At 42.7% G+C, this 13,999-nt stretch overlaps 1 protein-coding gene across 2 annotated transcripts; it reads left to right on the top strand.

The window, feature by feature from the left end:
• Positions 1 to 3,742: 3,742 nt before the first annotated feature.
• On the top strand, positions 3,743 to 10,180 carry SNX12 (sorting nexin 12). 2 transcript variants are annotated; one of them, XM_082610157.1, is made up of 4 exons: positions 3,743 to 4,042; positions 8,674 to 8,769; positions 9,305 to 9,429; positions 9,839 to 10,180. In XM_082610157.1, exons 1-4 carry the CDS (start codon positions 3,878 to 3,880, stop codon positions 9,939 to 9,941), a joined length of 489 nt encoding a protein of 162 aa, XP_082466283.1. In that variant the 5' UTR covers positions 3,743 to 3,877; the 3' UTR covers positions 9,942 to 10,180. The 2 variants fall into 2 exon arrangements, with proteins under 2 accessions (XP_082466283.1, XP_082466284.1); XM_082610158.1 differs by having other exon boundaries at positions 3,744 to 4,030; positions 9,839 to 10,179.
• Positions 10,181 to 13,999: the final 3,819 nt, after the last annotated feature.

Below are 13,999 nucleotides of genomic sequence, written 5' to 3'. Positions count from 1 at the left end.
GTTTATTGTTAAAAATCGGGTCCTTTAGAAAATTATAAATAAAAACATAAAACTGAAACCCCACCACCACACAGAGGTAACTACCACTAACATTTTAATTTATATGCTTCTAATTTTTAAAAATTATTATATATATCATATACAGTAATACAAATGGTATCATATTACAATATTTTTTTTCACAAATAAGATCTTTTACTTGTCACCATTAAAAGTCTGAATTTTAAACAGATTCTTGGACTGGCAGCTAATATCCACCAACTCATTCAACTTTAGCACCTGTCTCATCCCCAGTAGCATTTCCAGAACTACTACCTGTTTTTCCCCTTTTTAAAATTAATTAATTAGTTAATTTATTTTTGGCTGTGTTGGGTCTTTGTTGCTGCGCGCGGACTTTCCTCTAGTTGCGGAGAGTGGGGGGCTACTCTTCGTTGTGGAGCACGGGGTCCAGGCACGTGGGCTCAGTAGTTGTGGCGCACGGGCTTAGTTGCTCCGCGGTATGTGGGATCTTCCCGGACCAGGGATCGAACCCGTGTCCCCTGCATTGGCAGGCAGATTCTTAACCACTGTGCCACCAGGGAAGTCCCAGAACTACTACCTTCACCATGTTGCTCCATTAGTTTTCCCAATTCAAACTTGGGCTTGTTCAGCATTTTTACTTTTCTAACAAAGACACCATGGAGCGGATAAATAGATTGGCAAGTGTTTTCTATGTCTTTTCCAATGCTGTCTGGAATCAATTTATTGACCACCGCTTTCAAGTCACTTGTCTGCACCTCTTGGGTCATGAATTCCATCATCTTCTTCCGAATTTGGTGGACCTGCTGGTGCTGGGCATAAGAGGTCTTCTGAACCTGATTGTTGCATTTTTTAGTAAAACCCACACAGAATAGATGAAGCAAATAACCATCGGTAGTCTTGACGTCAACGTGAGCTTCAATCATGGTACTTTCTTCTTGGCTCCTTTTTTGCTGCCTTTTGTAAGGCGCTTGTTCTTGCTGACCGCCATGGTCTACAGTATTTTTTTACCAGCTTTTTTTCACTTTTTTCGTGGGCATCATTCCATATCAACGAATATAAGAACATTATTTTACATGGATACATAGGAGAACCCTGAATTTGGCCATTTACACAAGACACTGAGTTTTATGATCGAGGTGAAAATTTTGAGCCAACAGTTTTGATAAATAACATTAATTTTTTTTTTGGCAGCACCCCATGGATTGCAGGATCTCAGTTCCCCCATCAGGGATTGAACCCGGGCCCCAGCAGTGAAAGAGTTGAGTCCTAACCACTGGACCGCCAGGGAATTCCCATTTAAAATATTTTTACAATACAAAAGCACTTAAACATAAATTAAATGAAAATGAAAAACAACTCTCCCTGCTGTCCCTGACTCCTGTTCTCCAGTTCTGCTCTCCAGAGACAACCAGTATTACAAGTTTCCTGAGGTCAAAGGTTTTTTTTTTTTAAATACATACTGCCAATTAGCCTCCCAGAAAGATTGTACAGATTTACACTCTCATCAACATTGCATGCCTTCATCAATTTTTAAATATTCTGTCCTTGCCTCTTCACATTTTTCTTTCTACACTCTATGCTAATAATTCCCAAATCTCTAATTCTAGTCACACCCTCGAGCTCCAGGCCTGTATTTCCAGCTGCCTCCTGGACATTTGGATGTCCTACAGACACCCCAGATTTATCTAAATTGAACTCACTGTCTTCCCTCCCAAGCTCACTCTTCTTTCTGTAATTCCAATTTTGATTGGTGATACCAGCAATCCACATAGTTACCTACCTCAGAAACCTAGGAGTCATTTTATCTATTTTCTCTCTCTCCCATCAAATAGTAATAATAGCTAATAGTTACTGAGGACTTACTATTTGCACATATTTTATTTCATTGAATTCTCACAAAAGCCCCAGGGGTAGCTTTTAGTCTTATTTCCATTTTACAGAGGAGGAAAACTTGTTGGATAACATGCTCAAGGTTATACATCTAGGAAGCAATGATCTAAACCCAGGCAGCCTAAGTCCATAGCTCACACATTTAAGCCCTACACTATACTACCACCATATCTATCAGATACAACTCCTATCTATTTTATTTCCTCAGTCTCAGCCTTCTCTCTTCCCTTTTCTCCATTCCCACCACCATCATCTGATTCCAAGTACTACTGTATCAATAGATACTCATAATTGGTCACACTCAACTCAGATACATCTTCCATGTTGCCTCCAAAATAATCCTTCTAAAACACAAATCTGATCATGCCTCTGTGTGTGTGTGTGTGTGTGTGTGTGTGTGTTGAAGATCCTTCAGTGGCTTCTTATTGTCTACATTATAAAACCAAAGATCCTTTGCTTAATATAGAAGGATCATCCTCATCTGCCCATCCCCAGCCAGGCTACTTCTCTAAGCACTTCCACTACACAACCTGAATTGGTGATAATTGCCTAAAAATACCATGCTGTTTCTTATCTGGATGACTTTAAATATGCTATTCCCTCTGCAAGAAATTACCTTTCCCTATTTCCATTCCTGTTTGTCTTTTCATGTCTGTCAAACTCAGATGTTTCCTCCTCCAGGAAGCCTTCCTTAATTCCTCCAGTTACTCATGTCCTATGTGCTGCTTGGAATATTCACTTATTTTGTATTTGTCACATTATATTAGTTTATTTACTCATCTCCTTTTCTAAAACATTAACTCCTTGAGGGCGGGGACTCTCTTATTGAACTCTAGGTCTTAGTGTTTAGCATGGTGCCTGATGCGTAAGTAGTTGCTTAGGAGATATCACTTAAATTGAATTAAATAACTGTGAAATTATAGGGCCTTGTACTCCGTTGAAAGAATTTCAGGTATCAATGATATGGGAAATTTTTTTTTTGAGCAGAAGAGGGCTGGTGCAAGGAGGAGAAAGGATGACCTAAAATCACCACCTTTACTGTGGGCACTACCCTCTTCCTGTGGGCCATGTGTAAATTAGTCATACAAATATTAGTATTTCTATAGATATTCTCATGTAGACACATATTCTATCTCCATTATGGGCTGTAAGCAACCTCAGAGCAGCACCAAATTTGGACTTCGCAGAGTAGCGATAGAAGGTGTTGAAATAAATGCCCTCAGTTTGCTGAGAAATGTAATATCCGAGTACACCTGAAATTAGCTTTTACGTGGCAACAAGTGGAGGGTGAAGATATGCCCCAATTTTCCTGAAAAGTGAGAATGAGAAATCATCTTTGTATACCCCATCCTCGCTGCTTTCCTGGCACCATAAGTAGCGCTCACTGAGTGCTCAATTGTGTGTGAAATGAATTGAAACTACTAGTGGCACAAGTGGCCGGGCTGCGTTTTAGGTTCTTAGTACCATTGTTGAAACCCCACCGTCGGGAAACCACCCTTCTATTTTCGCGCAAAACCAGGACTTATTCAGGTCACGGGGCTTCGGCCTATCACTGTACGATCCTAGCTTGCGGGGCAGTGCCCACTGCTGATTGATGCACAGTATAAGACAATTTCTTGGCTTGAAGAGCAGCGATTGGCGGATCTCCCCTGTAGTGCTTCCTAGGATACTGGGGGTGCGTATTGGAGACGCAGGTTCCGGGGCGGCCATAAACACTGCCCGGAAGTCTGAATGACGCCTCCTCGGTACAGGACTTCCAGCCGTCCGCTTCGCCGCTATTCAGGGTGCCGGGCCCCGGGCCGCGGCGGCGTGCGCGTGCGTGCGTGCGTGCGTGGGCGCGCGTGCGCGGCGCCGCAGTCTGTGGGTTGGCTGGTTATTTTGCAAGCGGGAGGGGCCGCGCGCGCTCCTGCCTTCGGCCTCTGTCCCCCATACCCCCTTCCCCGGTCCCGGTCTCTCCTTCGGAAAGATGTCGGACACGGCAGTAGCTGACACTCGGCGCCTTAACTCGAAGCCGCAGGACCTGACCGACGCTTACGGGCCGCCAAGTAACTTCCTGGAGATCGACATCTTTAACCCACAGACGGTGGGCGTGGGCCGCGCGCGCTTCACCACCTATGAGGTTCGCATGCGGGTGAGTCACGGGGTGAGGGAGACAGCTGAGGGAGGACCGGGCGGCTGGGCGGGGAGGGCGGGGGTGGGCGGGGGGTGAGGCTGCCATAGGGACGGCCAACGGTGGAGAAGACGCTGGAGGGGTCATTTGGGGGTTAGGGGCTTAATAGGTTTGCAGAGAGGTCTGCCCACTCGGTTGTGGCCCAAGGATACAGAAAACTCCTGAGGGGGGACATCGGACCGGCGTGAGGGAAAACAAGTACCCATGAGCAAGAAGTGAAGCATGGCTGGAGACGGTGGGGAAGGATGGAGAGGATTAGAGTGAGGAATCCCAGGAAATAGGAATCAGGACTGTAGCGACAGAAGGAGGGAAGGAGGAGTGGAAGAGGGCCGGGGGATGGAGAGCCAAGGCGATATGCTGCGGGGTCCCATAACTAAACTAGGTTGTGGGAAGTCAGTCTGAAGAAGGGGGACAGGAAGGCCCAGAGGAGCTTCTTCTTAATGAGGTCTCCGTGGATGATGGAGTTGAACAAAGCCTAGATTAAAGGGAAGAGAGATTCCAGGAATGGGAGACAGGACAGTGGGCTTGGTGGAGCAGAAATAAGAAGGGGAGTCTCCTTGAGACTGAGTGCTTCCCAGACTTGTGTAGAATTAACATCTGAAGGAGAGAAGTGTTTAACGCTTAAGTTTTCTCAGGTACTACATGCTCACTGGAAAACCTGACCTTGCCCTCGGATTGGCGGATTGTCAGTCGCTGCCCTCATCCTGGGCTGACCCTTTAGATCTGAAGTATCCAGAATATTTATTTCAATATTTACTGGCTCTCATTTGGCATTTCTGTATATGAATGGCCATTTGCCCTTTCTGCCCTAGATTAACCTTTTGGATTCATTATATTAGTCCCTAGTCTGTAGTTAACTTTAATATATGACATTTCAGGACTGCCCCAGGAGTGGTTTCTTCCAGTGTGCATTACAGAGGACTTTATTCTCTAGTTCTTAGTCCACGATGCAAGGATGGAATGTGCAGAGTACATGGTTTGCAGTTTCTTTGGCCCCATTGAAGTGGTTACAGGCAAAAAAGTTTGAGAGCCATTTCCTAATTTTCCTTATGTTTTCTTCTCAGACTAGAGGGCCAGAATATTCTCTATGGACAGCATGCTGCTCAAACAGCATTTGAAGACCTAAAAGAGTGTATGTGCTTTTATTTTTGAATGAATGAATTGAATGAGAGAGTGTACTCTCCCACCTGGGCTTTGAAACCTAATTAAGAAGCAATGATCTCCAAATTCCAAGTTTGGCAAAGTCCAAACTGCAGAAAGAAATGCAAATAGAAAAAAATGAGAAAAACTTGTCTATATAAGAACTGTTTGAAATCATCTCTTTGTGGAAGAATGGACGTTAGAGCCCTCAAAATATGATAAAATCTGGGAACTGTTAATGGCAGAGAACTTAATTACCTGAGGAATCCTGGGCATAACTTGTTCAGTGTAAGAACTCTCTGCTGTGGGGTTTTGGAGACATTGTCTTGATGTATTACCCAAGGGCTGTAGGGATTATGAATGGAATTGTTCTCTACTTCAGGCATTCTAATAAAACAGAAACTGTTCATCTAGTGCCTACTGTGTGCCAGGCACTGAACTAGGCTTTAGTTTCTAAATCCTTACAAAAACACCATTTTACAGATAGAAAACTGAGGAGGAATGCAGTTTAAGTAATTTCCCCAAGTACACATAGCTAATAAGTGTCAGGGTTGAGATTTGAACCCAGGTCCGTCTGACTCCAAAGCCCACCATACTCTTTCCACTACACTTTAGTCTCTTCGGCAATACTTAGTTGCAGAACTTCAGTGTGCAAGTTTTTTTTTTTACCCACTAAGATTTTCATCAGTCTTTTCCACAATTACTAATTGTATAGTGATTGATGATAGGGTTGATGGCAGTTCCTAATTCTGTGGGTTTGAGTTAATTTGTATTTATGTTAATTTTGTATGGCCATATAGGCTTTTAATATTTTTGTTGAACTCTGTTTTGGGGAAAATTGGTGAAATCATTTGGTTTGAAATTGCTAATTTAAGTGACCGATCACGGTAGGCATTATAGGGAGCATGAGACTCAAGAGAATGGGCTTTGGGAATTAAGCATTGTGTATGGTAGAAGCAGATGGCACTGACTTGTTTCTTTGTATAACAGCTCAGGGAAGGAATACCCACCCCAAGAAATAAGGAGTCTGGAGAGGTATTCTGGTGGCTTAACAAGATATGTATGGAACTTTTCAAATGTCAGTTGTCCTGTGGACTTGAACTTTGCTTCTTTCTCTCCTTTCCCTTGATTTTGTGTTGATCAGAGCCAAAGGACTCTATATGCTGTACTACACAGTCGTGTCTCCCTCATATAATTTGTAGGTTGGAGCTGAGAGAGTATCCTAGTATATAGTATCCCCTTCCATAGATGGCTAGGTGCTGAGATGAAAGGCCGTTACTGTCACCATCCTGTGGGGGTGGGGAAAGAATAGCATTTTTGTAAGTCAAAGGAGGAAGTTCACAAAATGGCAGTGGGTGGTTTTGCTGTGTCTTGGAAGAATCTACTCAGCACTTTTTTTCTTTTCTTAGATCCTTCTGTTGGCTTCTGTAAAGGCCTACTGGTTAAGGTTCTACTGTTTGGGGATCACAGTATTTGTAATGAACTCTGGTGGAAACCTGGAATCTCATGATACTGAAGGGCTTTTTTTCTTGAATGATTATTTTTACTCTCAGCTTTATTGAGATATAATTGACAGATAACTTTGTGTAGGTTTGAGGTATAGAATGTGATTATTTGATACACATATATATTTTGTGCAGGATTCTGAGAATGTTCTCTATAATGGCTTATTGTGAATAAGTAATACATGCACATGGTACAAAATTCAAAAGGTATAAAAATGATATACTATAGTTATTGAAAAAAATCTGTGTATAAGTGGACCCATGCGGTTCAAACCCGTGTTGTTCCGGTGTCAACTGTACTGTAAAAATGAAGTCTCCCTCTCTCCCTCTGCCTTCCAGAGGTTCCCCTTTCTGAAGAAACCGCTGTTTCCATTTTCTTATTTATTATTCTAAAAAATAGTTTAGGTAATATTACTTTACGTATATCTCACTCCACTTCAACCCATTGACATTCCTGGGACCTTGATCCTGAGTAGAGTTGTAACTAATGTAAGTTGGCCAGTTATTTGGCTTTTGATACCCTATACCTAGAGCTAGATCCTGAAAAGACAGTTTCCAGACTTGAGGACTACAAAGCATGACATAGTGAGGAATGTGTGAAGCTCTAGCGTAGCTCCAATGCTCTTTACCTGCTCTGAGTTAGCCGTGGAGAAAGGAGAGAAACTAGCTCCTTTTTTTCCATCTACTGATTTGAATTGACTGGTGGGAAATATGGTCAGTATTAATACATTTGTTGGCCATTTCTACTTAGAACTTGTAGATAGGAATGAGGATCAGGGCTTTTTGTTTGTCGGAGGTTCCTGTTGCCATTGGAGCCTTGGGAAAATTCTCAGTGATTAAGATGTGGGAATAAGCCGATTTATATCAGGGAGCAAGCCACGGTAAGCCAACTTAATGTAAGTGCTATTTCTGCTGCACTTTCTGGATAAGGAGAGGGTAAACAGATACATAGGGCCACTATTAATCAATTGAGTATTTACTGAGTAACTTGCATAATCTGCATTTAGGGAGATCCAGCAGTAGTCATGGCTCCCGATTTCAATGAAATTATAGTTTAGTTAGGTAGCAAGACTAACATAATGCTTGAAACAGTGGTGTGTCAGGCAGTACTAAAGTCTGTGTGTCATAGGAGTTCAGAGGAGAGGGAGACCAATAAATTAAACTGGTGTTGTCAGGACAGATTTCCTGGATGAAGTGGGACTTGAGCTGGGCTTGTAGAATGGAGAGGATTTGGACAGGAAAAGCAGAGGAAAGCATAATTTGGAGGTGCTTATCTCTTGTTCTTTCCAGGGAACTTAAATTCACTTTTCAACTGAAAGTGAAATGCATGCATATGATAAATTCAAATTGCACAATGAAAAATGTGACCTACCCATTCCAGTTGTCTAGTCTTATTCTCCAAAGTCAATCACTGTTATCAGTATCTTTTCATAAATATTTAATTCATAAATATAAATATATACATGTATACATATCCCTTTTAAAAACAAATAGAGGCAGGCTGTATATACTGTTGTGTGCCTTGATTTTAATGCTTAATATCTTTCCATACTGGGACACATATATCTTTTGCATTCTTTTCATAGTTGTATTCCACTGTACAAGTGTACCATAATTTATTTAACCAGTTATCTGTTGATGGACATTTATTATTATTACAAATGAGAAAATTCAGTGAAAACCTTTGTACATACATATTTATGTACAACTTCAAATCTATTTGTAGGATAAATTCTAAGCAGCAAGGGACTTCTAGTCACCACCTGTGACAAGGCTGGATGTGGTAAGGATTGGTATTCACCTGGTGGTGTTTTGAAAGGGTTCTAGGAACATGATCCATAGGCGCTGTTTCTTTCTTAAGACCTGTCCAAGTGGTTGTGATAGGTGGCCATCACAGGCTGACACTTCTTACCATCTCTCTTCTCTCACATTCTTTCTTCCCTGTAGACAAACCTACCTATCTTCAAGCTGAAGGAGTCCTGTGTACGACGGCGCTACAGTGACTTCGAGTGGCTAAAAAATGAGCTGGAGCGAGATAGTAAGGTATGGCCCTGTTTCCTGTGTGGTACCCTTGAGAGAGGAGATCTGCATAGTTTTATAAAATCTTGAAGGCAACAGAGAGGGTGAACACCCTCTGTCTACCAAATCCCAATATACTGGATCTGGGTGATACCCTTTGAAACTTGAAAGTGGTAAGTTCAGGAGAAATTGTAAAGAAAAACTATTAGTTGACTTAGTGGCTAGAAAAGTCATACAACTTAATTCCTTTAGGTGCTAAAAATGGAAAGTGTAGCTAAATTTTTGGATGGTAGTGGACTGTCAAAGAAAGTGAAGAATATTTGGAGTTTACTTCCTTTCTTTTGAGATGGTAAACCTGTCCTCCCACAGAAACAGAGCTGGATTAATTTTTGACCTGAGCCACCCCCTGACTGTTCTTATGACCTCAGTTCTTGCAAGTTGCTGAACTATGGCATAGGATGGGCCCTATGCCTAATAGGAAATGACGTGTACAGTGCTTTACCACCTTATTCTGTCTCTGTCCTCTCCTGTGTGACTGATATTTTGCGTCTGCCTACAGATTGTAGTACCACCACTGCCTGGGAAAGCCTTGAAGCGGCAGCTCCCTTTTCGAGGAGATGAAGGGATCTTTGAGGAGTCCTTTATTGAAGAAAGGAGGCAGGGCCTCGAACAGTTTATTAACAAGTAAGCCAAGTTCCTGGGGATTCCTTTTGCTACTTTTGCCATTTTGGTCTTTCTATATGTTTCGTCTCTTTCCTCTTTTGTAATGCGTAATATGATGTGGTGCCAATTGTGTGCTGGGCTCACTGGACAGTAAAACTCCATTCCTTTGAGCAGAATTCCAATCCTGTACCTCAGGGCCTGAATAAGCGCTGCATGTTGGATGTGTCTAGGGATTTCCCCCACCTTACACCTCTATCCCCTTCCCTTCTGCAATATTAGGGTTGAAGTGGTACCCTGCTGCTGTCCTCTACTTGCTTGAACTTCAGGGCTGACTTTGCCCTTCTTCCCCTGTCCACATCCACAGCCCTATCCCTCTGCGAATTCTCTCTGATCCCAGATACTACTGATAACCATCTTGGTCTCTTTATAGAATTGCTGGGCACCCACTGGCTCAGAACGAACGCTGCCTACACATGTTCCTGCAGGAGGAGGCAATTGACAGGAACTACGTCCCTGGGAAGGTGCGCCAGTAGGAGCCCCTCTCACCACTTGCCCTCTACTTTCCTGCTGAAATGACATTGGTTTTTACACTAAGCCTCTCTCTCTCTCTTTGATCTGAAGTTGGCTCTCCATCCCCTGGCCTGATAGACTGTCTGGCACTGTGTTCCTTGGTACCTGACTATACCGTGGGCACTCTGCTAGGATCCTCTCCTCTGAGGAGAGGTGGGAAACCACAGGCAGATGCCCTTTGCTTGGGGTTGGGGGGTGGGTGGGGGGATTGGACTGGAAGGCAATTTCTTGGGCATTTACCCATGCCAGAAGGCTAACCTTGCGGGGGGCGGGTCTTGTGCTGGTGGGGCACTTGGGTACATACTGATGCTGCAAGTCCAGGGGATTTTTCTTACTCTTAGGTTTAACCAGGAACACTGAGCAGGGAAAGACCCTGCCTTTCCTACCTGCATGAACTTTTTTCCTTGTGGGGAAGGTGGCAGAGACCGAAAAGCTCTCATTTTCTCTAGGCCCGTTCCCAGTTTTCTCAAGAGTTTCTTTTGTTGTACTTTCTGTCTCCCTTGTTGCTTTTCATGGCAGTAATTCTAGAGTCTAAGCAGTATGTTGTGTGGAGCAAGGTGTGTGGGTTTTCTAGACCCATCATCATGGCTGCTTCAGAGTCAGAAGAAAGCCATAGGGCAGTTGGGGAGCTCCTGTTGCCTAGCCCCTTTCCTTTGTGGCTCCCTACTCTGGCTGCCTGTTCTCACTCACCAGCAGGTGAGTCAGAATGGGCTGGGCTGGCAGTTCTCCCTCCCCAAGCCCTTGCTACTTTTATGGGTTAGCTTTGCAGCTTTGGAGGCTTGAGGGCTATGGGAAACTCACCACTGCCAGGTAACTCCCTGAAGGGTGGGAGTGGATAATTTTCTAGGTACCTCCCGGTGGTAGGGAAGGGCATCACCACTCTCTTCCTTCCATTCTCCCTTCCCCCCATCCCATTTAGTGCTGCCACAAGACAGAAAACACATGAACAAACCACACAGTCTCTGACTTCTCCTAAGCACTTTGAGCTATTGATGGGGCTTAGGGGCAAGAGTTGTCGCTGCCCTCCCCAGCTTGGTCACAGGGTTATTGAACTGCCTGCACTTGTTTCCCATGGAACCCCAGCATTCTCCCCGGAAGCTGAGGTAGGGTTAGCACCTGGGTATAGATTTCTTAAAACTTAGAGTCTGAGGCAGCTTGTTGAGGCTGGCGACTTTCCTGGGCTTCTGTCTGGGATGTAGTGGTTTGTTTGCTGGGCCCGATATCTGTCCCAAGTGGTGGGATGGGAACAGGTTAACTCTGGTGTCAGGTCAAAAGTGGGGGCTCTTTGCTTAGACACCCTATCATGGAAGGACTGGAATTCTTTATATAGGGTCCTGAGGGAAAAGATTACTGATTCTGACAAGACCCTGATCGGAGAGATTAGGATTGGATTTTGATGTGGGGTTTGGAGTACATCTAAATGTTGAAGTTCCCCGACACAGATAGCTCTTCAGCTGCCGGGCCTGTGCCAGGGCCTGAGCGGCCCCTAGAGCGAGGCTCTGCTCCCTTTCCCAACTTCCCAGTGTTGGCGTTGTTGCTGCCTTTTTCATTTGTATCCTCTGTTATTGACTTTTAAAAAAAAAAAGATTCCTCCTTTCATTGTGCACAAGTGCTGAGAGCCTGAGGCCCCATTTCTGCTGTGTATATATCCTGACTCGGGGCTTTTATTCAGCAAAATGTTCATTCTTTTGTCAGACAATGTCATATTCAACTCTGTTCATATTAAACCACTGTGAAGCAAGCCTCTGTTTTCCTGCTTAAGTTGTAAATTTAGTACTTTTTAGTTTCTAGGATATTCTGGGTATTGTGCAGAAATTATACAACATGGTCAACGTCCTGAAGTGATAAGTAATTTTTACGTTTAAATTTTAAAAAAAGCAGAATCCTAGCTGCCTGTAGCAGTATTTACCTATCTTTCTTGCAACACGCAATTGACTTTGTCACAGAGGTAATGCATCTGCTTGCAGGAAGTAGCCATAGGTCTCAGTAACTGTGGTTTGGGTCACATTTAGCAGATTTGGTTTTTAAGCTTGTGGGTGTGTGCTAATTTGGGCAAAATGTATTTATTGTGTGTGTGTGTATATGTATATGTATATGCTATCTGTGTACATAAACACGTTTGTGCATACGCTCATCCTCCAACACACCCTCACACCCCTTACAAACACTATTTCTTTCATAGGCTTTTTACCTCAATTGAGATGTTTTTCTTTCACATAGATTTGATGCAGGCAGAAAGGTGAGTGAACTCTGAGAATTTTTGATGGATGGATATTTTCACCTGACCAGTGGGCTCTGAAATGGCTTCATACACAAAGTGGGTTTTGGGAAAGGTTTGGGATGAGAGGTTAGGTAGGAATCTTGGCATTTGGGGAGTCAAAGGTAGTTTTAATCATGTAGTTGAGCGTGGAAAGAAGGTATAGAAAGTGATGTGGTCAAAACATTATGAATTAAGATGACTTAACAATGGTATTTGGGTCCAAGTAGAAGAGTGGGGGCTGAATTGAAGAAGTTAAGAGGTTTTGGTAGTTCAGGAATTAGATGACTAAAGATATCTGAGGGGATAGGGAAGAATAACTCTTTCTGTGAGATAAGAGAAAGGAAGAGTAATAAGAGAAATGCAGCCTTCGCAGGCAGCAGTGTTGGAGAATGAATAGAGAATAACTAGAAAAAGCAGCTGTAAAATAAAATATTAAGCTGGGCTGTGATGGGGCGGGGTGCTTGAGGTAAAATAAAATGATTACATTCTCTTTCTTCAAAGACCTTATACTTCTTATACTTTAGTTCGGGAGATATCTAAACAAGACACAATAATGCTAGAGACAAAATAAGAGGTCCAGACACATCTAGTTAGTTGTCCAAACTTTTTTAATATCAGGTAAATTCCCTCTTTGGAGTCAAATGTAACTGGGTCCTGAAAGAACCCCAAATCCAAGCCCATCAACACTGGGAAGGAGAAGCATACTTTTATAAGGAATTCAAGTTTATGCATGCATCTAGGTATTTACTACTAATTAATCCCCTTTATCCATAGCACAGAAAGCAGCTCAACCTTTCACTGGGACCTGGGGGACAGAGGCTAACAATTTTTGAACATAGTAGCTACAACCAAAAGAAGTCTAAATCCTCACATTCCACAGATGCCTTATCCACCCTTTGAACCATTCTTTGAGATGAGTTGAGCTAGTAAAGGGTGGGAGAGGTGGACAGCATTCAGGCTTCTCTGGAGTTGCTGTTGGATGAGGTGTCCTATTTAAGACACTTCCATCTTCAAATACATGCTGTAATAATTTAAGTAAAATTACTTTTTTGCTTTGGAAATGCAGACCAGCTGCTCACTGAAATGGATATTTCTTCCCATCCTTGAGGACTGTTGAGTCGCCTCTGGTCTTCTCTTCTTAGACACAATAACAGTTCTAAGTTTTCCTCACTTCACTCATTTTTAACCCTTTTATCTTTATTATTCTGAAATCTCTCCAAGGTCCTCATATGTCCCTAAGTCATAGAGTCTAAAACCGGACACCACTTTAATTATAGCCTGAAGTTTAGGTGGTTGTTAGTCCATTTATACTTCGCAGTGTTCAAGTTTACTTTTAAAATGTAAACACTTTGTGACTAATTTAGCTTGTGGTTCTCTGCCACTCCCTTCCCGACCACCCACCACCCCTCATTCTTCTTATCTGTTTTTTTGCCTTGTACAAAAAAAAATTGTTCCCTATTTTACTTTTATTTTCTCTCTCCCTCCTGTCTGTCTATCTATCTGTCTGTCTCTGCTATTGAGAACAGAAAAGTCATTCCTTACAAAACAGACAAAATGGGGGTAATTATTCACATTATACAGAATAAAGGATTCTTTAAATCATGACAGGGTTTCTTTAAATAGGTGCTTCCTATGGTGGTTTTAAGTGTTTGTATATAGATCAACAACTACTTAATATAGAGAAACTGAACGTAAAGGATTAAGAGGCACTGCCAATTGAAGAACAATCAGAAATTGGATAAAACAGTAGCTCTTAAGTGA

This window comes from Mesoplodon mirus (genome assembly GCF_964341445.2).
Source record: "Mesoplodon mirus genome assembly, chromosome: X".
NCBI lineage: Eukaryota > Metazoa > Chordata > Mammalia > Artiodactyla > Ziphiidae > Mesoplodon > Mesoplodon mirus.
The sequence above is the reverse complement of the archived record's forward strand: the minus strand, read 5'-3'. Positions and strand labels throughout refer to the sequence as shown.